We start from the raw sequence: 24,635 nt of genomic DNA on the forward strand, positions 1-24,635 counted from the left end.
GCTCCAATCAGAAGATAGGTTATCAGATGGATTTAAAAATAAATAAACAAGACCCTGCTATATGCTGGACTCATTTTAGACCTAAGACACCTCCAAGGTGAAAGTGAGAGGATGGAGAGGATGATCTATCATGCTAATGGATGTGAAAAGAAAGCCAGAGTAGCTACACTTACATCAGACAAACTAGATTTTTAAACCAAAAACTACAACAAAAGATGAAGGAGGGCACTATATCATAATAAAAGGGTCTATCCATCAAGAAGATCTAATGATTATACATATTTATGCCTCGGATCTGGGAGCAGCCAACTATATAAATCAATTAATAACAAAAAAACTCAGTATCTGGGTAGGCTCAGTGGTTGAGCATCTGCCTTTGGCTCAGGTCATGATCCCAGGGTCCTGGGATCAAGTCCTGCATCAGGCTCCCTGCAGGTGAGCCTACTTCTCCCTCTGCCTATGTCTCTGCCTCTGTGTCTCTCATGAATAAATAAAATCTTTAAAGAAAAAGAAAAGAACAACCCTATGATGCAGCAATTGCACTACTACATATTTACCCAAAGGACAGAAAAATACTGATTTGAAGGGATACACAAACTCCGATGTTTACAGCAGCATTATCAACAATAGCTGAACTATGGAAAGAGCCCAAATGTTCACTGACTGATGGATATGTACTATTCCAAACTTAGATAGATAGATACATAGATAGATATGGATATGTACTATTCCAAACTAAGATAGATATATAGATAGATAGATAGATGATAGATAGATAGATAGATAGATAGATAGATAGATAGATAGATCTAACCTATCTTTGGAATAGTACTCAGACATCAAAAAGAGTGAAATCTTGCCATTTGCAATAACATGGATAAAACTAGAGTGTATTACACTAAGTGAAATAAGTCAGCAAGAGAAAGACAAATACTATATGATTTTATTCGTATGTGGAATTTAAAAAACAAAACAGATGAACATACAGGAAGGGGGAGAAAAAAGAGGGATTTTCTAACAAAGATTGCTAAGATAACTGGATAATCACATAGAAATTGGGTCCATTCCTCCCACCAATATGAAAAGACGTTCCATCTTGCTCATTGGAGAAATCCAAGCTAAAACTATACTAAGGTATATTTGTCACCCACGACTGGCAAATAGGTAAACATTTGATGACTCTATAGACACTCAAACATTAACGGCACATACGATTTGCCTATGCAGAAGAAATTGGCAGTATCTAGCAAACTCACATGCATTTACCCTTTGACCTAGTAATTCCCATTCGAGGAACCTTCCAATGATAAACTGGTAAAAATACAAACAGCATAAATTTATTCAATGAAGCACCATTTGTAATAGCACAAAACAAGAAATAATTCCAATATCCATCAGTAGAGGAAAGACTGAATAAACTTTGGTATATCAGCACAGTTGCTATAAAAATATAAAGGCTATCCTCATTTCTTTTTATTATTAATATTCAGATTATACTACTTGAAAAACAGCAAGATGGAAAAAGCTGTGTATACTATTCTTTTGCCTATCTTAGGAAGGGGGCTTTGAAAATATATGCTTACATTTAAAATGAATTTTCAAACAAGCTATAAATTATTTTTTAAAAATCTTTTCTTATGGGAGAGGGAGGAAATACAATGAACAGAAGACAGAAGTCACATTTCTTTGAATATACTTTTTTCTGTACATTTAACTTTAAATCATGTAAATATTTCTAAGGCAAAATTACATTTTAAAAATTCCTAAAAGACAAAATAAAAATAAAACACATGATCCTTTGCACTCAAGTAAGTTGGAAACATAGCAATTTGTACACCTATTGTGACATATACCTAAATAACAAAAAGAATTGGGGCAGATAGAATTTTTAAACTGTTTACACTAATATTACTGATGGTAGTTTAGAAATTGCTATTCTGAAACTATTGTATTAATCTTGTATAAAATAAATGGGTAACTGTAGTGTCATTGAGAAGTAGGATATTCGGCATATAAGAAAGGAAATATATGACGCCTGGGTGGCTCAGTGGTTCAGCATCTGCCTTCAGCCCAGGGCGTGATCCTGGAGTCCCAGGATCGAGTCCCATGTCAGGCTCCCTGCAGGGAGCCTGCTTCTCCCTCTGCCCGTGTGTCTGCCTTTCTCTCTCTGTGTCTCTCATGAAGAAAGGAAATATATATAGTTGTAAGATCACTGAAGTTGAATTTTTAAAATGTATTCTTGAATTTGAATTATCAATATAAAGAACATGAACAGAATGTATACTTCTTAGCTCTGCTCACTGAACAGTGATCAAACCAGTAGAAAGGAACACCCCTAATGCCAAGATTACTCTGTGTGTGCATGTGCATGAGTGTGTGCACATAACACATACTGAAGTCTATACAATACCATTTCCAAAGAAACAAAGGTCTTTGGGAAAACGGCCAATTCCAGGTCCGAGGAAAGAAATGTACAAGATAAAACTGGAATATCTTATTATCAGAAAGAAAAAAAAAAAAGCTATCAAAGACCACTTAAATACTAGCTAAAGATGGAACAATTTGAACTGCAATTTAAGGGTAATAGCTGCAATGGATTAGAACATATCAAAAGTCCACGCTTATATTAATATTAAAAAAAGGACTTAGTGATCATCTTTAAAGGATATTGGAGAATCGATTATTGAAAAGAAAGTTTTGAGGCAATGTATTACACAGGAATATATAACTAATACAATAAAAAACAGCATGGGGTTAAATGACAGCAAAGGGTTATAATCAGCAAAATCCAAACTGTGGAAAAGTCTATGGGAAAATAACCTGTCTTCAACCAAAGAATTTCAGTGAAAAAAGAATCACATCACAGTGATATTTTTGGATATTTAAGCAAACCATTTAAAAAGTCATAGTACAATTAAAAACATGTAAATACTGACAGGATATTTGATATTAAAAAATCACTGGGTTTTTTAGGAAGGTGTAATGATCGTATTATAGTTATGTTTTTAAAAGGGAGTCCTTGACTTCTAGAGATACATACTAAAATATTAATAGATGATACATTTGGAATTTGCTTCAAAATAGCTATGGGAGAGAAGGAACTGGTGGGGAAAAGGAAATAAGAGTGGGCATGAGTTGGTCATTATTAAAGCTGAGTGATGGGAACATGGAAGTTCATTATACAATTCTCTATTTTTCTCTATGCTTGAAATTTTCCATAATAAAAGGATAAAAAAGAGTAAGTTTGCACTTGCATCAACATGCACAAATACCACACCATGACATTTAAAAGTGGGCTTAATAAAACCAAATAATTACAAAGCAAGATGAAGACCATAAGAATTTGAATGTTTTCTGTAAAACAAAGTAAATACTTTTAAGTGTCAAAATGGAAGTATAGAGTACACATTGCTAATTAATGCATCTAATTATGGAACTACTCCAGCTTGGAATTGATATATTTGGCACATACTTTTTGATCCAATATTCTGTAATAAGCTCATAAGTATTATGCCTTCTTTTTAATTGTTTGATTCAAATCATAGTCATATTTAGTCACCAGATGGACTTTCTTCTTCACCTATTCCATCATGTTAGAAAAAGAGTGTAAATTAGCACCTTATAATGACTCATGATAGACTTTTATCATCCACATAGGAAAGCAGTGAAGAGAAGGTTATGCTAACCATTTGATAGTAAAAGAGACATAAACAGATGCTACTCACAAGTCTCAGCGCGCCAATGGCAATTACCACCTGTTCTGCTTCATCTATTAGTGCTATGCATGAGAAAGAAACCAAGAGACAGGAAAACCATACAGACACAAGTCTTTACTGCAACAATAGTATTTTAAATTTCTTCATTAAAAATAGATAGCATACATAATTATAGTAGAGTTCATGAAAAAGATAAGCAACTACAGGACTATCTGGGTTGAAACCAGATGACTAATGCAGGTTTACAATGGTCTCTCCTCCACTCTCCTCTCCAAGTAGCTGAGAGGGATTATTTGCTTTATGCAGATGTGCTAGGAAAATAATCAACCCAGAAATTTCTCATTATTTCTCACTCTTACCAATTCATAATTTGTGATAACTCATGGCTTGAGCTTGGCCACAGGTATCATTAACATGACAAACAAAAGGCTTGATCGGGTACAAAACTGTAACAGTGGCTTGATTTTATCTATGGGAGGAAAAAAACATCCTCAAACATGTGTACAGATTTTTTAAAAGCCTGAGAGAAAGAAAATATTCTAATATATAGGTTAACGTTAATATTGGGTCCAGATGATAAGACTATGGCTCTATCTCCCTTCTTCCCTCTTCTTTCTAGTTTTAAAATGTCTTTTTCTTTTAAAGTGAAACAACTAAATGTGCTACTATTGTTATTACTGCGTAAGAATTTTTTTTAAGATTTTTACTAGCTTGGGGAGAGGGTAACAGATGTCCTTTTATTTAAAATTTAAAAGTCTAAAAAAAATAAAAAAATAAAAAAAATTTTAAATGTCTTATCACTAAAACACTTGCAGAAAATAGACTTAAAATCGACACCCCAAGTATGTTTCAAAGTATATGTTTCCATAAAAAATATAATTCAGACTGGCCTCTCAGTATAAATTACTGACATGTGGTCGCAAATAAAAACTTTATTTTTCAGGACACCTGGGTGGCTCAGTTTGGTTATGCATCCAACTCTTGGTTTCAGTTTAGGTCATGATCTCAGGGTTGTGAAATCAAGCCCCACATCCCACGTCAGGCTCTGCGTTCAATGAGGAGTCTGCTGGAGATTCTCTCTCCCTCTCCCTCTCCCTCTGCCCCTCCCCATGCTCATACTCTCTCTCAAATAAATATATCTTAAAAATTACCTGTATTTTTCCACCAAAATTTCCCAAAAAATATGAAGCATCATTAGTTCCCTCTCATTAAAACCACAGGTTTTTATCAACTCCAACAAAAAACGTTACTTACTAAGAAGTACTGTATTTCAATGGCTACCTGTAATTTAATAATAATAATAACAAATACAAATGAGGATAGATTAATTTAGCCTCAGAGAAAAACAAAGAGAAAGCAAAACAGGAAATCACAATAGTTACACAGAAGAATATTCACTAAATGTTACACAGAATGAATACACAGAATGAATTTTCACTAAATGTTTTGTAAAAAATGGAAAAGGGTAAAGAGAAGAAAAAAAAGTGTTTATAAAACTACATGATACCTTCAAACATGGGCCCAGACTTACTATCTCCTAGAGAGAATGTTTAAGTGTAGACACAGAGATTCAACAATTGCTCTAAATAAAATATCATACTCCTTTTGTGATGCAGGTATACCCACTCTTAATTATCTTTCAGCTAACTACCCTAGGTCACATAGAATCATGAGTAAGCTCTCTTCTACATATTAGTCTTGATAGTTATATGTGACCGGCTGCCTGGTATAAGAGAGAAGGAGGAAAGTGCTCTAGGACAAGAAATTCAGGGGAATTAATAGTACACATGGTACTATTATTATGTCTCAGCTCACAGGAAAAGCTCTAGAAATTCCTTTAGCTCCGAGAAACTCTTTAAATTGAATATTTGGATGAAGCCAGTGGGCAGAGTCTACATTTGCTTTATACAAAGGATGAACTCCTGAAATTGGAAGACAGCAGTGTACAGTTTTACTGCTTATTCTCCTAAATTGTTAGACCTAAAACACTTGATCATAGGGAGCCTGGGTGGCTTAGTTGATTCAGCATCTGCCTTTGGGGTCAGGTTGTGGTCTCCCAGTCCTGGAATGATGTCCCATATCGGGCTCCCTGCTCAGTGGGGAGCTTGCTTTTCCCTCTTCTCCTGCCCTTCCCCTCTGCTTGTGCTCTCTCTCAAATAAACATTTTAAAATAATAATAATAAAAAATAAAACACTTGGCTCATAAAACTGAAAATGGCCACATCACTAGCAACTTAAAATCTTTCCACAATAGCACTAAGGCACCTGCTAATAAAAATTGCAGAGCTCCTTCTCAAACAAATATTTCTATGACTAATGAATATAATCAGGGGAATATACCTCTAAGAATACAGAGGAGTATAAAAGTGAAAGGCAAACTTTTAGATGGATTTTCTCAACTTCTTTCTATATCCCATGTTCATGGAACTACCAAGTTTACTATTTCAGAGAAGACATGGATATTTACATTTGTACTAGTTATTCAAGATACATTTTTGAGGAGCAAGAAAATTATAAATTTTAGGGAGTAATCAAAAATACTAATGTTTTCAAGCTATACCTAACATAACACTTGAAAATCTATAAAACAACAATTTTCACATAGGTTTACAGATAGACATAGGTGGAAAGAACAGATTTAAAGTTAGAGGTACCCACTGGTCATGTGATATAAATATGACACTCTGGCTGTCTATTAAGGATTATCACTGACATAGGTGGATGGTCATGGAACACAAGAGGAGTGTAACTCATCTCTGGGAACTAGGGCCATCAAGAAAGGTACATATCAAGACACTTGCTACTTGGCAAAAAAGGAGAGTTAGAAATAAACAATGTTCAGGTTACCACTGTTCCATCAAATGATCACAAAAAAATATCCTATGACAGGAAGGACCGACAGGAAATAAAGGATAACACAGGATCTGGGTAGGGATGTGTGCATGTGAAATCTTGACAACTGTTACTAAAACTGATCTGTGTCTTGCTCTAGTAATAAGTACCATAAAGTTCTTCAGGAAGCTCACTGTGACTTTAAAATGAGAGTATTAAAAACAACAGCACAAATATTTTTAAAATAATAATAAAAAATAAAAATGGAGAGTATTAAAGCACCATTAGGCATATAGGCAGGGTTTATGGTTCACAACAACCAGAGGCATCATTTTGATCAGAAGTTGTAACTGTAACTCAATACCCATAGATACTTTCAGATTTCTCACTGAATCCTTGCTGTAAGTCATAAATGCCATAAACATTTTATTATAAAGCAGTCTAAAAGAAATATGTGGTATACAGCAAATAAAGTTATTTATGTCTTAAATATGGCTTTTAAATGTCTCTGAAATACCCATTTTCAGATTCTTAAGAACAAGAGCTCAATGATGTTATGGATAGTTTAATTTTTATCATACACTGAACATGAACAAAAACACATGAGAAGACTCACCGTCAAATGTAAACATTCTATGTGTATTTGGCCCTAATGATAAACCAGTTTATGTTAAAAATTGGAGACCTAGGATTTGGAAAAATAAAGATTAAAACAACACTTAGAAATTACTACATAGTATATATATTCTTGGAATTTATTAAGTATCAGAATTTCCAACTGGTGTTCCATATTTACACTTATTTCTGCTGTATACCCACATTCAAACTCTATCTCCACTCACAGGCAGCAACTATAGCTCTAATCTGGACCAAGTTCAGTCTCTGGACCTTAACAATGCTTCCATCATTTGGTCTGTCTTCATCACCGCTGTTACCAAATAACAAAGGCCTAGTAGGGATAGACCTGGCTGACACTCCCATCTATTTTAAACCACAGGATCCCATTAGGACAGAAGCCTTGCCCTCCTGTGGACCCAATTCCTAACTGTCTATCATAATAGTCATGCTTTCATAAACTTTCTTTTAAGGCTGGTCCCCAACATCTTACCATAGCTCAGCTGATCCAATGTTTAGTCCTCTCTGGCCATAGATTTATATTGAGCAACTGTAAAACCAATGAGGTGGTGTTTCATTAACTTAGGATTCTGAGGTTTATTCTTTATTTCATAGGACCAAGGACTACTTGATAACCTATCTAGATAATCAAAAGGAAGAACAGTATAATATTAATATAACTGGCAATCTTTGCTTATGATCAAAGCTGTGCTCAGATTTGGACGCTAAATGGAGCTCGAATGTTTTATTTTATACTAAGTGACAGAAATATATAGCTTTCTTTCTTTAAAGATGGTTGCCACAGAAATCTCCCTGTGTCCTGATCAGTATTCTAAAATGTGGTAAAATGCTCCTTTATTTCAATACTAACCTAATTATTTTCAACTGAGCCTATTTTTGAGTTTAAATCTGTTCTTATTTTTGCAGAAATGGGAGTTTCTTTTAGCCAAAGAGAGTACCAAGGAATTGGGGCGGGGGGGAGGAGAGGAAGAAACCAACAACAGCAAAATTATTCATTTTCTATTTTCTTTAAAAAAAAAAAAAAATTCTCCCCTGAGTTTATCTGTGAAAAGCCAGTGAGTAGAAATTCTTCATAAAACTGACTGAATTAAGAAATGAGAATGGAATGTAAAATATTTTTTATAAACATAAAAGATGGTCAACCCCAGATAAAATAATAGTAACAGTAACAGATTCAATCCCACTGTGTGTACACTTCCAGGGAAGTTTTATGCATTTGATTCTAAGCTCCTAGCCCTAGGCAAACACTGAATCATAGGTGGAAATATGCCATGGTTAGCACTAGAAGCAGCATTGCAGTTCATTAACAGAATAAAGCAGAAAATGGTTAGGTAAATGAATCTACAACATAAAAATGTGCTGGTGATGAATCTGCAACAGAGTAACGTAAGTGAAGTTTACAGTATTTTTTTTAATCAGAAAGCCCAATTGTAAACATTTGCATTAAACTACTGCCCCCCCACCCAAAACCTAACCAACAAAAATCATCTTTTATGACTATAAAATCATGAAGAATTTGTATTGCATGGCTCTTCGTTTTGGTGGTTTTCAGAGTAAGACATGAGCTGCATTAAGTAGCTTCACTGATTTCTCCATCTTGAATAACTGCCAATTCTGGAACTTCATTCATCCTCAGAACCTCTGCATAGAGCAAATAATTATGGAGGCTTCTAGGAAGTGGCAACTGACAGATAAAACTGTCAGATCGTAGGTGTTCTGGTTTTAGACTGGACCGAATTTCCAAACGACAAAGGTGGGCAAGGGACGGAACAGAGGCTGGAGAAACAAAAAAAGGAAAGATGAATTTTTTTTAATATTCTTTTTTAAAACTTTCCAATTCTTTGTGGTAAAAGAGAAAGCATATGTCACTTAGATTACTTTTAAAAGGTTTGTTAGGTGGGGATGACCACAACAAATTTCATTTATTCCTTTTAACATTTTATTTATTTATTCATGAAAGACACACACACACACACACACACACACACACACAGGCAGAGACACAGGCAGAGGGAGAAGCAGGCCCCATGCAGGGAGCCCGACGTGGAACTCGATCCTGGAACTCCAGGATCAGGCCCCGGGCTGAAGGCCACGCTAAACCGCTGAGCCACTCGGGCTGCCCCTATTCCTTTCATTCTTCTTACAGCCTTTACCTGGTTCCTCTCTCTCTCTCTCTCTCTCTCTCTCTCTCTCTCTCCTCTCTCGTCACACATTGAAAGTATTCAGGGCCACATAAAACTAAATTTTCATATCCTAAAGATGCAGCAATACCAGTTGGTACTTAAGAAATGGATGAAATAATTTTAGAAATGATAGAAACTTAAAGCAGCAAATACTATATCCCTCTTACTCTGTTTCATTGCAAATAGTCTCTAGACCACCACATTAGGTGCATGAGTAATTTACGTAAGTTTCCTCTTTTTATCCATGACTTAGAATGAAAATTTAAAACTGATAGAAAAGGAGCACTTACTGAGTACCTACTATGCCACATGCCCATACATTTCACATACATTATCTTTTTATCTTCATTAACCCTATGAGGTATGTATTATCATGTTCATATAGAGGTAAGAAAACAGGTTTAAGGAGGTTTAAGTAACTTTCCAAAGGTTATACACCTTGTACATGGTAGCGTCAGGATTCAAACTCAAGTGCATATTACACCAAAGCATGCATATACACTTAAAACTACATCTGCCAAAAGCTAATTGCTAATTAAAGGACAATACAGATGTACTTTATTAAGAATCATAAGCTATTATTTCATTTTCTAAGATGAGAAGCATTAACAAAAGAAGCTGATGTCCACAGAAACTGAGAGTACTAAAAACAACTATTGGTTTTATGTGAATCAAATCTAGTTTTTTATTAGTCTAAGAAATCTAACATTTTTGTTTAAGCATATTGGCTTAAGTTTAATTTAGTAGGAGTGTGAGAAACTCCTCAAACCATAGTTTTTCAAAATGCCAAATAAGAAAAGCAAAGGAGTTCTAGGATTTTTTTTTTTTTTTTTTTAGTTCTAGGATTTTGTACATAAACCTCAATCTAAGAAAACCTGAGAATTTTCTCAAATCATGACTCATGGACTCCCCATTATAAATATTAAGACTGTAGCATCTACAAAAACATTTATTTGCAGGTGTTTCCGTATCTATATCTTGTTTAAATTTTACCCTATCCTGCAAACTTAAAGAATTCTTTTCTCACTTCTAAGATACACAGGTAGGGGGAGCAACACAGAGATAAGCAAGAATGCATAGAAAAAGCTTGCCCAAACTACAAACGCCCAGTTTCCCAAATGAGTAAGTGGGTTCAACTTCAATGAGTAGGTTACCTATGTTGAACTATTAAGTAATAAAGAAGCCTTCTTACCCAGTGAGACCAGGAACAATAATTGGTCCTAATGTCACTGGGTATGCACAAATGTCATAAAAGCTTTAGAAACAAGTATAGCTGATTCTTAGTAAGCACACAACTCAGCTGGTAGGAACACAAGTATGTCAGCATACTAGAAAGTATCCTATCAGCTGCAAACACTAAGCACACCACAGGCATGGTCAGATGGGATTGACAGAGGAAGTGACAAAATTGGAGTAGGTGAGTTACACTGAGGTTGGTTAAAAGAATTTTTACTTATATTCAGTTACAGTTTGTGCATCTTGTTCAGTTGAAATCTCTTCATTCTGCTTTCTTGTTAACAGATAATTAGTACACACTCAGAAGGAAGATAAAGGATGGCTGTACAACCCAGAAGAGAGAGGCCCACTTGAGGTGAAAGGATTCCTAATGCCTCTCCAGCATCTCTGACTTGCCAGATGACACTGACTTACAAACTCCTCTGGCTGCCCCACAGCCTCCTGCAGTGCCAACAAGCTTTTCCAGGCTATCTGACTACACCATTGTAGCACCATCATTAAAACTAAGCAAGCCATTTATATATATATATATATATATATATATATATATATATATATATATATATATATATATATATATATAAATATGAGGCTATTTAGTCATCTTGTGGTCAAGCCACACTTGCTATGAAAAGTTTAAGTAACTTGCCCATGTTGACACTGTACATCAACAATAAAGCTGATTTTAAATCTAAACGATTTAACTCAAAGTCTAGGATCCCTTCAAGTGTGAAAAGCCCCAAATAATTCTCTAACATCTTCTAAGCCACTGGAACCATTCTAAGTTTCAGAAGATCTTTCCATTTCATAATACCCCCCAAAAAAGGAGTATAGTTACTTGTTGACATTGGTTACAATTTTAATTGTGCCATTTTGGTTTTTCTCCTGTGAGCACAGTAGCTCAATGGCATCATGAACAGTTAGAGGGAAGAACTATATTCACTTGAACTGAAGGGAGTCTTTCATTTGTAGATTATTAACATAGACAATAATATACCCCTCAGTGCCATCTTAGTTTAATATGCCAGTGAATACTGGCATTATAAAGTTTATAATCATATATGATCATAAAGTTCCCTTTATGGAACTTTATAATCATATATGCAGTATTTTAAAGCTCACAAAATTCCTATGAAAGTTTCACTGATGCATAGTATTTCCAGATGTGTTGCCACGAGGCTGAAAGATCAAGCCATGACTTGAATTTATAATATGAAATAGCCCAGAAGTTTTATGTATATAAAAACGTACTTAATGAAAACCTGTTAAAACCAGATTTTAATCTGTTAAATATATCTCTGTCTCCTTGGGATTATGGCACTGATTGGTAGCCTAGAAAATCATGTCTGAAATCATGCTATAATTTAAAGTCACTTTTCTGACCCAATCATATTCAATTTAGCATGTTAAACCTAGCTTATCTATAGACCTATTAGCAGACAAGCAACCTTTAACTTTTCATTCCTATACGGAATTCTTCAGTTTTGTTCATTTTATTGTATGTACTGACAGAGCAATCAAAATAGAAGGCTACATGTTACATGAAGTTTCATTAAGATGAAAAATGATAAAACTAAACCCTACAATTCTTAATTCATTATGCTCATTAATGCCAACTTTCCTATAGCACTGAACTAGATCATACAGACCCACTATCTATGTTTTCCACAATCAATCATCTCTAGCCTGCCCTGATGCCAATATTCAAATGATCCATCTGCCTAGACCATATTTTGATGGTTCTTCTGCATGGCTTTCCATATCAAATGTATTCATTTGACTTCTGGGGTATCTAGTACAATTTATATTTCTAACATTAATATATTGTCTTTCTGGTTGTCCTTTGTTCCTAATCTTTCTTAATTTACTAGTACAGTCTCTCTCTCTCTCTCGTACTGATTACAGCCAAAACCTCTAAACAACATACAGAAAGCAATTTCCTGAGGGTTCTGAAAAATAAATGAAAGATTAGGGCAGGAAATCAAAACATGGAGAATGACCAGTAGAACAACAATAAACAGAATGAAAGGAAAGAGCACCATAGGGTAAAAAAATCTGTGTGGAGTTGAGAAGCCACTATTAACAAGTTGTATGACCTTGGACAAGTCATTTAAGTACTTTGACCTTGAGTTCTTCCTCTGTAACATGGGCATAATGCCTCATCTATCTATAAAATGGACATGAGGGCAGCCCCGGTGGCTCAGCGGTTTAGCCAGAGCAATCAAAATAGATTTGATTCTTAAATCTTCAAAGTGAAATAGGAGGTCTTTGGGGCACTCTCTCTCTCTGAGGGCCTAGTTCTCCAACTACAAACTTATCTCTAATCACTCCATCTTCATCTCTCTTCTTCTCAAAGAAATGGCCTATTTGAGGCTAATCCCATCTCTCTCTGGCTTTGTGGATTACATAAATAATCATTTTTATCTAACCAAATCTTTAATGTTGTTTTTACAAACTGAGATCCCTTAATCTGTAAAATATGTTCAAGCCTCTCTGCCATGACTTTGCATCATTCCCTTTGGCCATTGTACTAAAAGAACTATGCTCACTTTATTTCTTCATTCATTTTGCCTAATACACAGCTGACATGTAATTAAAGAATCCACTCACCAGGGAATTAATGGATATAAACAGCAAGATTTGTAAAAGTCCGCCCATAGAAATACATGATAGCTTCTCTTCACTGAAGATTTCTGCCTATGATCCATATTTGGAACTAACTAAAATTACAGATTGAGTGATTAAAAGTTCTCAAATGAATAAGCTATCAAGAGCTAAAGCTTCTATTCTAATTGCCTTTCTACCTTAAAATAGATATTTTGCATCTAGAAAATTTTTTGTTTGTTTTAATTGGGACATCCCTGTCCCCAGGGTCTACCTGCACACAAATCCAATGCAGTACATATCTAGGAGTAGTAAGATGGTCTTTCAAATAATATTGGTGATCTGATATTTGAATGCTTTTAAAAATTCTGTTTTAATTGCTCTAGGGCAATATTTTCTCCTCTCTTAGCTTACCAACAGACTACTGACAACATCAAAACAGTTTTAATGGCAAAATGTTTCAGCAACTATGGCTACAACCCATTAGTATCTAATTTAGTTAAGAATTTCCCTCACCACACACACACACACACACACACACACACACACACAGCCACATGCCTTAGTAAGAAGCTATGTGAAGCTACACTTGGATTCTAAGAGGCTGTGTGAAGCTAAAATTATATATGGGCAGATGGAATCTTGTTAAAATTTTAAGTTAAACTATAAATTTCTCATTTAAAAAAAAAAACCCAAAACTAAGTCTGGCTCTTAAATCTAACAATAAGGGCAGGCTATAGGACACTGTTAATCAAGGCATGATCCTGCTAGTTATGAAGGCCAATAATAGGGCTGGAATCTTGGAGGTCAAGTTTCTATAAACAGAAGATCACATGTTTAATTTTTCAAGATGATAGGCAATTACTGTTGGGGTTCTTGGTGATAATGCCTCAAACCAGAGGAAATGCCTCTAGAGTTAAAAACCACTGTGAATAGTGGCTTCTGAGTCTCACCAAATACTGAGCTATGATTCTATGAGCACAGCCCCTGTGACTAGACACAATACACCATTTTTCCTGTAGTTTCGAAAGGGCAACTCTGTACTCCACATACGTTCCTGATTCCTACCAAATTTAGAGACCTTTCAATTTACTGAACATCTTATCAGAAAAATGCAAGTTGGGGTTTTGCAAGTAAGTATATAAAATAAGCAGCAGGTGAGTTTTGGTTAACTATTCCACCACACAGCATTTGTATAAATACTCATTACCAAGTACACTACCACATGATTTGTAGCTTTTATTGACCTTTTCTTGGGCATGGACTCAAATAAGACTTAGTTATGGTAAACTGGGTTACACGCTATGTTGTACTGTGATAGCATATGAATCCTAAAACCAGTATCTTAACACAACAAAGGTTTATTTCTTTCTCAAGCAAAATCCTCCTGGGGCCAGGTGACTCTCCAGCGTAGGTGCCGGAAATGACAAGTAAGTATTTCAGGTTACTTCCACCTTGTGTCACTACCATCTCCAATGTGGCTTTCACATTTCCTCAGCAAGAGAAGTGAGAGCATAGAGAGCTCACCCAATGACCTTTGACCACTTAACACCATTCACTGGATAATCGAGGCTGGAAAATTCAGTCTTCCTGTGTTTCAAGGAAGAGGAAAATGAATCAGAACTCTGTTAACTGAGATCTGTCTCTGCCACAATGACAAAATCTGTTGTAAAAATTATGTGAGGCAGGTTCTATTATTATTATCCCTTCTTTTAATTGAAGAAACCAGAGATATAAGTAACTTTTCTATAGTTAGAAAGTAGTGGAGGTGTGTCTATTTAATTCCAGAGCTCAAATCTTTAACCATTTTACTTGGCCTTATGTCCATGCAAAACCCGAACCATATCACTACCATAAGAGTCAAAGTAGCAGAGGAGTAAACTCCCCATTAGCCTGAAATGTGTTGTGCCACACCTCCCATCTTTTTTTTTTTTTTCATTTATTTATGATAGTCACACAGAGAGAGAGAGAGAGGCAGAGACATAGGCAGAGGGAGAAGCAGGCTCCATGCACCGGGAGCCTGATGTGGGATTCGATCCCAGATCTCCAGGATCGCGCCCTGGGCCAAAGGCAGGCGCTAAACCGCTGCGCCACCCAGGGATCCCACCTCCCATCTTTTTAACAAGTAACTTAATGATACAGAAGATACATCCTGAGGGGCATCTGGCTGGCTCAGTCAGTAGTGCAGAGTCAGGAGTTCAAGCTCCATGTTGGGTGTACACACAACTAAAAGTAAATAAATAAGTAAACTTAAAAAAAAAGATACATCTTAAAAGATGTATCTTTAAGATACAAGATTCACCTTTTGCACAAGATACATATTCTTGCTATAGATAACAGAAAAATGTTCTTTTAAAACTGGATACATTTTATTACACCTTAAACTAGAAATGGCTTGAGTAGACAACTGGAATGCTAGCTAATTATTACCATAAAGGTATACTTCGAACTTACCAATGTTATATGCCAATTATATCTCAATAAAGCTGGGGGGGAAATTATTACCAGAAAGGATTATATAGATCAACTACTGCTAAAAAAAAAATTGTTTCTGGTGGTTATTCTTCAATTTTTTAACTGTAAATATAACAATCTCTTAAAATAAGATGCTACATATAGTCAGTTTGGTATACTTATTATAGTGGTTTATCATGAAGAGTACATGAGGAAGGAGCATTGCTCCAAACTACGAGCACTGCTCAAAATTTCAAAGGAAACTCTGGTTATGGACACTTGCTCAGCCTACCGTATTTAGCAAAGAATCCTCATAATGTTCTTTGGGTTTCACAAATAGAACACTTAACCTATCACAAATCAACCTTTATTTTCCATTTTTGTTTTGCTTTTACTTTGAAGCTCGACTATCTCTTAAAAATATGTTCTCAAGTCAACCTGCAATACAAAATAGCTGTACTCTGATACTTCTTAGGCAGCATAATTTTTTATTCATTACTAACTACTACTATTAAAAATTGAGTTGAGAAGTGCCTGGCTGGTTCATTCAGTCAGAAGAGCCTGTGACTCTTGATCTTGGGGTCATGAGTTCAAGCCCCATACAGGGTGTAGAGACTAAATAAATAACATTTTTTTAAGAAATTGAGTTGGAAGATAGAATATTTAAAGAGAACTGAAAAAGTACATATAGGTCATCCACTCCTCCATATATTATAAATCCAGGCCTGGTCAAGTCAGAGCAACAGACATCTCAATACCTAGATGATAAGTACTGATCTCTTAAGAACTACTGTTACTGAATTATAGTTTGGTACAATAGCAAGAGCCCACATTGAAAACTGGTAAAGTCAAGTCCCAAGAAACCATGGCTGTCAAGATATTGTCTAGACAATATCCAAGAGTATCTATACCTCTGAACAATAAGTTTGTTTTATATTATGAACTCTGTAACCTAGTGTCAATGACTAGAGAGTATAGTCAGAGCCAAACATACAGCCTGTCCAGAGACAAGTTTCAGATTACCATGCTACATGCTTTCCCTGACTTCATTTTATATCCATCTCCACCTTCACTTTTCATTTTTCTTTTGCTTCCACTTTTAACTTCTGTTTTACTATTTTGTGATAATCTACATGTATAAACGACTTTAAATCCTTTTTAGAACAAAGCAGAAGAACACTGAAATGAATAAAGAGAGTTTCCTGGGGACCTTTTAGATCCTTTGTAGAATCTAGATTCATGTAATACTTTGGATAAAATTGTACATATTTGATCATTAAAGGGGGGATGAACTAAAGCCAAGAGCTTTTATCCCTAAGAATTTAATTACTTAGACTTACTTTATCTTGGACAGCTGACCGGGCATTGGCGAATTTTTTAAGAAGTCTACTACTATATGGTTAAAATGATGTTTCTAAGAGGTGTATATATAATACACATGATTTTAAAAAATTGTCATTAAAGCTGCAAACATTCAGTAAATTTTACCTGGTATACATTTCCTTTCTGATGCAAAACAACTTTTTGAAGACAAATCTGACTTCATTATTAAAAGATGAGCAGCAAGGGACTAGCTGTCTTTTTTACTTATAAACTACCAAAGCAAGCTACTATTTCCTTACGGCAGAAAAAGGTAAGGAAATGAGAATTTCGACCATACATAGCATCTCCAAGTCTTGAAAAGGGACTTAAAAAATGGAGAAAATTCTTTCCTTGGAATAGACACTGGTATACCTAAGGAGCTACACATCTAAAATTATCTTGGGGCTTGCTAATAGTTGTAGAATGCAAGAAGTATCTTTTCCAAAAAATTTAAAGAAATATATTGACAAAGTAGTTTCTACTCCTATGATAAGTTATTGGAGAAAGTAGATAAAAGCAAGACTGTCATATATTTGAGAGGTAGTCAAAGAGTTGTTCTTTTGGGCTCACTCTCTTTGGTGTTAAACCTTGGCCATGCTTCTGCTCATCAGAAATCCTGCAGCTCAAGATTCAAATAAAGATAACCAATATACAGAAACAGAGTGTCAGGGTGCCTGGGTGGCTTAGTTGGTTAAGTGTTCGACTCAGTCTCAGCTAAGGTCTTGATCTCAGGGCTGTGAGTTCAAGCCCCATGTTGGGGTCCATTCTGGGCATGGAGCCTACTTGAAAAAAAGAAAAAAGAAATGGAGTGTCCTGAAAACTGAAGAAAAAAAGGAAAGCTGGGTGTATCGAGAGAGAGCCTTAAACTACAAAAAGGAAGAGACGCATAATCTTATTGGAAATTCAGACAACTAAGTAGATGCGCAGATCTTTTCCTCAGCCTTACTTAAAATCCAACATTGTAATGGCTCCCATTGTCTTTTGATTCCAGAAGAGGAATCAATTAAGTATATCTTGAAAGATCAATATAACTAGGAAGAAGAAAGCAAGCTTTTCCTAAGCAGTTTGCAATTAGAACAGAGTTAAAAGGCCATGGGGCAGCCCCGGTGGCCCAGCAGTGGCCCAGCAGTTTAGCATTGCCTTCAGCCCAGGGCGTGATCCTGGAGACCTGGGATCAAGTCTCACGTCATGCTCCCTGCATGGAGCCTGCTTCTCCCTCACCCTGTGTCTCTGCCTCTCTCTCTCTCTCTCTCTGTGTCTCTCATGAATGAGTAAATAAAACTTTTTTTTTTAAAAAAGGCTTTCCATAATATGAATTAATAGGCCTTCCTAAAACCAGACAACCCAAGAGATGATGTAGATCAGAGTTCCTCAAATTCAGCACTACTGACACTTAAGGCCAGAAAATTCTTTGTCATGGTGGGCTGTCCTGCACATTGTGGCATGTTTACCAGCATCCGTTGCCTCTACCCTCTAAATGGCAAAAGCCCCCTTACCAGTTGTGATAACCAAAAACTACTGGCAACCATTGTCAAATATCAGGGGCAAAATCACTCCTGTTGAGCATCATTGCTATTAATAAAACAAGTAACAAAAAGCTGCCAAGAATAACTCACACTCTGGTTCAATAACACTCCCAAAACCATTCCACTTCCCGAACCAGGATACAGAAGGAACAGCAGGAATAGTAGGAAAAAATGACAAGTTCAAATTTTGGGTATATCAAAATATGGGATACCAAATGGAGATGTACAAAAGGCAGTTGGGTATATGGGAATGGAACCAAGAAAAGAGGTCTTGGCTAGAGAAACAGGCCAGAAAAGCATTAGCTATATTAGCACCTCTGACAAAGACTTTTGCAAAGCTGGAGCCAAAATAAAATCCTCTTAAGAGATGATGATTATTATCCTATACAAATTCTACCTAGTACCTAATTAAATAAGAAGCCCTTGATGGATTTAGTCTACTGCAGGGTAATGTACTCATGTACAATTTTTACCTTCATCTGGACACACCTGCCATATGTTAAAGTCTTCAGAGTAAATAGTTACATATCTTTATTAATTGATACACTGCAATAATTTTCCCATTTGGCATATGCTCCCTCATCTGACTTTTGTTCCCAAATTCATTGTCCTATAGTCTATTTTGAATAGATACTTGTTCTCTACTATTTCAGATACATAATTAGTTAAAGAAGATGCAATTCTCAACATTAAGAATTAAATGCTAGGAGGATCCCTGGGTGGCTCAGCAGTTTAGCACCTGCCTTCAGCCCAGAGTGTGATCCTGGAGTCCCAGGATCGAGTTCCACATTGGGCTTCCTGCATGAGCCTGCTTCTCCCTCTGCCTGTGTCTCTGCCTCTCTCTCTGTGTCTCTCATGAATAAATAAATAAAATCTTTAAAAAAATAATAATAATTAAATGCTAGTGAGTTTTCCAACATTATTAAAGAAATTATATATGAAAAGACTCAGGCTCCAAACAGATTACTTTTTTTCTTCAATAGAAAACTCTCTAAGAGTCTGAATACACCTCAGTTCAAGAGCATATTTTCCTGAATGTCTGTTTTTTGATTGAGAAAATTTACTTAAATGTAATTTTCCAAGAAATTACAAGACACATTTCTACATATGCATAAGTTCACTTGTTAAAAACCTATTCAACGTGTTTTATGAAGAGCTACATTTCATGCAAAAATAGCAGTGAAGAAATAATTTTCCTAACTTACTACATATAATCTAGTTAACAAAATATAGTTAAAGTAAAATAAATCTGAATAAGTGAATAGGAATACTTTGCAGTATATGAGGTTTAGTTTAAACTGGTTTCCTTGTATAAACTGGTTTCCTTGTATAAAATCTTCTATTGTATCCTTTTTTTTTAAACTAGCTTAAAAAAATTTAGTGAGAGTAAGTTGAGAATTTGTTTTAAAACAGTCATTTAAAGTATCAATCAATTCACAGAATTTTCACCAAGCTCACCTTGATAGTTACACTAACACACTGACATGCATTCAGTAAGAACAGGTATAAATAAAAGATGGTAATACTTTCTTTTAGAGTTGATAAATTATTAAGGAGAGAACACAAATCCACACACACTCCTAAAAGGAAAATTAAGTTTAGCATTTTTCTGATCACAAACTAAATATTTACTAACAACATTATTAGGACTCACTTTTGTTTACATAATCCTTACTAGAAATAAAATTATACCATTAAATAAAAATATCAGTAAATAATTGTTTTTCATTATACATTCCTTAGACTAAACTTAACAAACCTGATATGACTTTTGTTGAAGAAAATCACTGTGATCCCCCACCACCACTACCACAGCCCTTTCTTTCCCCACATAAAGAAAATGCAAATGATGCCCAATTTAATATACATTCTCCAATGATTCTGATCACTGAAAATTATAGCTAGAGAAGAAGAAAAAAGTAGTGAAACGTGTTTAAAATTGTACTTTCTTACCAATATGTTGCTGCAGAGCCCAAGAAGAGCTTGAGGCACGAGTGGAGAGCATCTTTTCAATAGTTGGAGGAAGCCTCCTCCAGTTGGTAAACTCCAAAGTGAAGATAAGGGTATCATCACTGACTGAGTCAATCCTGTATTGGCAAGATGGTAACACATTGTTAAACACAAAAGGGTTCATCCTGAAAACAAACACCACATAACTATTCTTACAACATTGCAGTATAGAAGGAAGAGCGAAAACTGGGGCATAGAAAATATCTGTGTAACTGGAGGCAAGTTGAATGGATATGAATAATCATCTACAGGTTCCTACAAGAAAATGAATTGATTCTGTGTACAGCTGTGCAGTAGATAATCAGAGAATCTCTTCTCTTGCAGAGGACAACAGTGCTAAGAAAAATAGATTCAGCACCAGTGTCATCAGTGGATTTGCCATTATCTTCTCCCACTTGAACCATCTTGCTGAACCTAGACTGGTCATCTTCACAGACACACAATTTATCAGCCCCAAAAGGATAAAGGCCAAACACCCAGTTACCCCTAAATTTAGCATATGGGAGAGATGGCTTGTTTCTGTCCAATTCCCAGGGATGTACAACTGTGCCATTGTAGGAACCTTCCCCACTATAGACTCAGTTCTAAAAGATGTACCAGAATAAGTTTTGACTTTAAATACTAAAAGGTGTTCAAGACAAACAGTTCTCCCTCTATTTTTTCAAAATAATATCAAATTTTCCTACCAATCTAGCCAAAAGAGACTCCCCCAAATTTTATAAGCCCTTGAACCCAGGGCATTGGTCTAAGAAAAGTTCTGGTTCTTAATAGTACCTCTACTACTTACAGACATGCTGCCTAAATTCTTTAAGCCCTAGATCAAGGTCTCGAAAATGAGAATAATATTTAACTTGCCTATTTCAGGGGACTATTTGTGAAAATAATATGAAACAATATAGTAAACATACTTTTAAAACAAAAACATTACACAAATATTTGATATTACTAGAACTGGGTCTGAAATATTCAGTATTGTATTTTTGATTGGGCTTAAAACATCGTACACATGAAGTTAAAGGGAACTCTAAAACCTAACAAGATTACCCATCTTAAAGGGAACTCCAAATCCTAAAAAGATTACCCATCTTGTACTGTAGTAATATTTGATATTACTAGAACTGGGTCTGAAATATTCAGTATTGTATTTTTGATTGGGCTTAAAACATCGTACACATGAAGTTAAAGGGAACTCTAAAACCTAACAAGATTACCCATCTTAAAGGGAACTCCAAATCCTAAAAAGATTACCCATCTTGTACTCAACTAGATATTCCCCTACCATATATCACATTGTTTGAAGAAAAATAGAATAGGGCCTCTGGTAATTATTTCAGAAATTCTTTCAAAGGCTGTTTGGAAGACATTACTGGTAAGGACTAAAGAAAGGGGTAAAGAAAATAGAAAGAAAGGAAAGAAATTGAGTAATACTCTCAACTTGTCATCTCAAAGTAACTCACTTCTTGTAATTCAGAGTCAAACTATCCTAGAAATGACTGATTAAAGAGGATGAAAATTATTTCTCAAATACTTAATTCTCCAATATGCAAACATATATAAGAAAGAGCTTTAAGTATATAGCATAAAAGCTTTTGGTAAACATTTTACTTCTTGGGAAGCTTTCAGTGAAATCACAACTTATCAGGAAATCCTGAGAATAAATAAAATGATAAAATATACTCAAAGGCAAACAATCTCTTTGCCTTCCTAGCACCCTGCACCAAAGGTTACTTAATTCTGGCTCCTTATTCTTTTTTAATGGTTTCATTTTTCTGCGTAAGTGTGCTTTAAGTCTCACTGTGACCAAACACAAAGTCATTTTTATGCAGTTATCTAAACACACATATGAGAAATAAATCTGCTTATACAGCTTTAGTTAATATAATGGTGAGTTATTCTACCCATGCTGATAATGCCACTAAAAATGTATTGTTACTGTACTACATTGACCATTACATTGTACCAAGTAGTTGTACAATCATAAACGAGTGACAGTTAATCAACTAAATGCACAGATGACATTTACTTTTTATTATTCACCTATTACGTTTGGGCAGGGGTGGGGGGGCATACCTAGTCCTGCATTTAAAAGTTGAAAAATATTTCAACTCTGTAGATTATATTGTGACAGGCAATTATTCAGCCTGATACATTTTTTAAAACTGTTTAAGGCGAGGAATACTAGGAAGACATTTATAATTTACATGACAAAGATTAAGCAACAGACTTACATGTGATATAAATAAGATACAACCAAAATCCACTTTAACAACATATTGGAATTTTTATGGGAGAATTTTTCTTGTAACAGCTCTTTGAATGTAAATTTGATCAAAGAAAGTAAAACATTTATCATATTCAGCGTAAACACTAGCTTTATCCATTCAATAAAAGATCAGTGAACAAAACTTTGACCACGTTAAGCATTTTCATTGCTAAAGTGAAATTTTCCATTGTATTTTTCTAATGAATACAAAGTGACTAAAGTTATTTCTTTGGAGTAAAATATATGCAACTGGCATTCTCAGTTGAGATAGCTGAATGTTTTACAATTTACTTCAAAATAATTTGTAGTTTACTGGTTCTCAACTCTTTTCTATCCTAACACACTCAACGAATACTGCACACAGAAATATAACAATAGCACTGAGGGGGGCACTTGGCAGAATGAGCACTGGGTGTTATGCTATATGTTGCCAAATTGAACTCCAATAAAAAATTTTTTTTTAAAAAAAGAAATGTAACAATAAATATAACACAAAAATTCTTTTTTTTTCTTTTAGAGAGAAAGAGAACACCACCTGGGGGGGGGGGGGGGAGAGTGTGGATGGCAGAGGGAGAGGGAGAGAGGGGATCTTAAGCAGGCTCCACACCTAGCACGGAGTCCCCAGAGTCCAAAGCGGGATTCCAACTCACGACTCTGAGATCGTGGCCCTGAGATAATGAACTGAGCCTACATCAAGAGTAGGGCACTTAACCAACTAAGCCACCCTGGTACCCCATATAATAGACAAATTCTTAAACAGACTTTTCACATGGAGAGAGGGAGAGTCCTGTATCAGGACTGGGGATGGAAGAGTATATTTTACAAAGCCTTCCAGTAGAATAAAGCTAAATAATTTCCTCTCCTTCCAGCAGTCCACGTGGTCGGCTGAGGAGGAAAGGAAAAGAGACAAGGTATAATTTTTTTCCCTGCACAGGTTCTTCCTAATTTAGGAATAGGAAGAAGCAAGAAAAGTTGGCACATATCCAGCCCCCCAAGGATAAGCAAGGGAGTAAGGTAGCTGAAATTAGGTGATGTTAACTACAGTATCCATGTGGACATATAGGACTAAAGCAGTACAGCACAGTAGTTAGACAGACTTGAGTCACACTACAGGTCAGCCTAGGTTCAAACCTAAGCTCTACTACTAACTAGCTGTGTGAGCTTGAGCAAGTATGTTAAACACTCTGGGCTTCAATTACCTTCTCTCTAAAATAAGGATAACAGTATCTTTTTTTTTTTTTTAACATTTTATGTATTTATTCATGAGAGACAGAGAGAGAGAGGCACAGACACAGGCAGAGGGAGAAGCAGGCTCCATGCAGGGAGCCCGATTAGGGACTCAATCCCGGGTCCCCAGGATCACACCCTGGGCCAAAGGCTGTGCTAAACCGCTGAGCCACCCGGGGTGCCCAGGATAACAGTATCTAATGTATTTTATATTAAAGAGTTAATACAGTAACAAACTTAAAATAGGACCTACTGTGTCAGGCAGTATTCTAAGTGCTGGTTAAAGAAAGAAATAAACCAGAAACCAGAAGCAAGTGTGAAGGCTAAAAGTAATGAACCAGTAACAGAGTCCAGTTAGTAGCTTCAGTGAGAAACACAAAGAGTATTGATGAGAAGAGAGTGTGTGCCCTGAGGACAAGCACCAAGCTGGGTGACAGAGAAACAGGGACACACTGTCAGGACTGTCCACAGCTACCCCACATGCTGGCCTGGATTTATAGCAGCAGTTGGGGAGTAAATCCTAGAATGGTGAGTGGCAACTGACACAACCATAAAATTCACTAAGCTAATAGTTAAGGGTATTTAC

The 24,635-nt window shown here is 35.6% G+C and overlaps 1 protein-coding gene across 1 annotated transcript in view; it reads right to left on the reverse strand.

Moving 5' to 3' along the window:
• Window positions 1–8,754: 8,754 nt before the first annotated feature.
• Window positions 8,755–24,635, reverse strand: part of ASB3 (ankyrin repeat and SOCS box containing 3) — a 74,226-nt gene continuing 58,345 nt past the window's right edge. Inside the window, exons 8-9 of the mRNA NM_001205055.1 lie at window positions 20,503–20,636; window positions 8,755–8,960 (exon numbers count right to left, since the gene is read on the reverse strand). Of these exons, the coding sequence (NP_001191984.1) occupies window positions 8,755–8,960; window positions 20,503–20,636 (340 nt within the window). The remainder of the gene's footprint in view (window positions 8,961–20,502; window positions 20,637–24,635) is intronic.

Source organism: Canis lupus, chromosome 10 (assembly GCF_011100685.1).
Source record: "Canis lupus familiaris isolate Mischka breed German Shepherd chromosome 10, alternate assembly UU_Cfam_GSD_1.0, whole genome shotgun sequence".
NCBI lineage: Eukaryota > Metazoa > Chordata > Mammalia > Carnivora > Canidae > Canis > Canis lupus.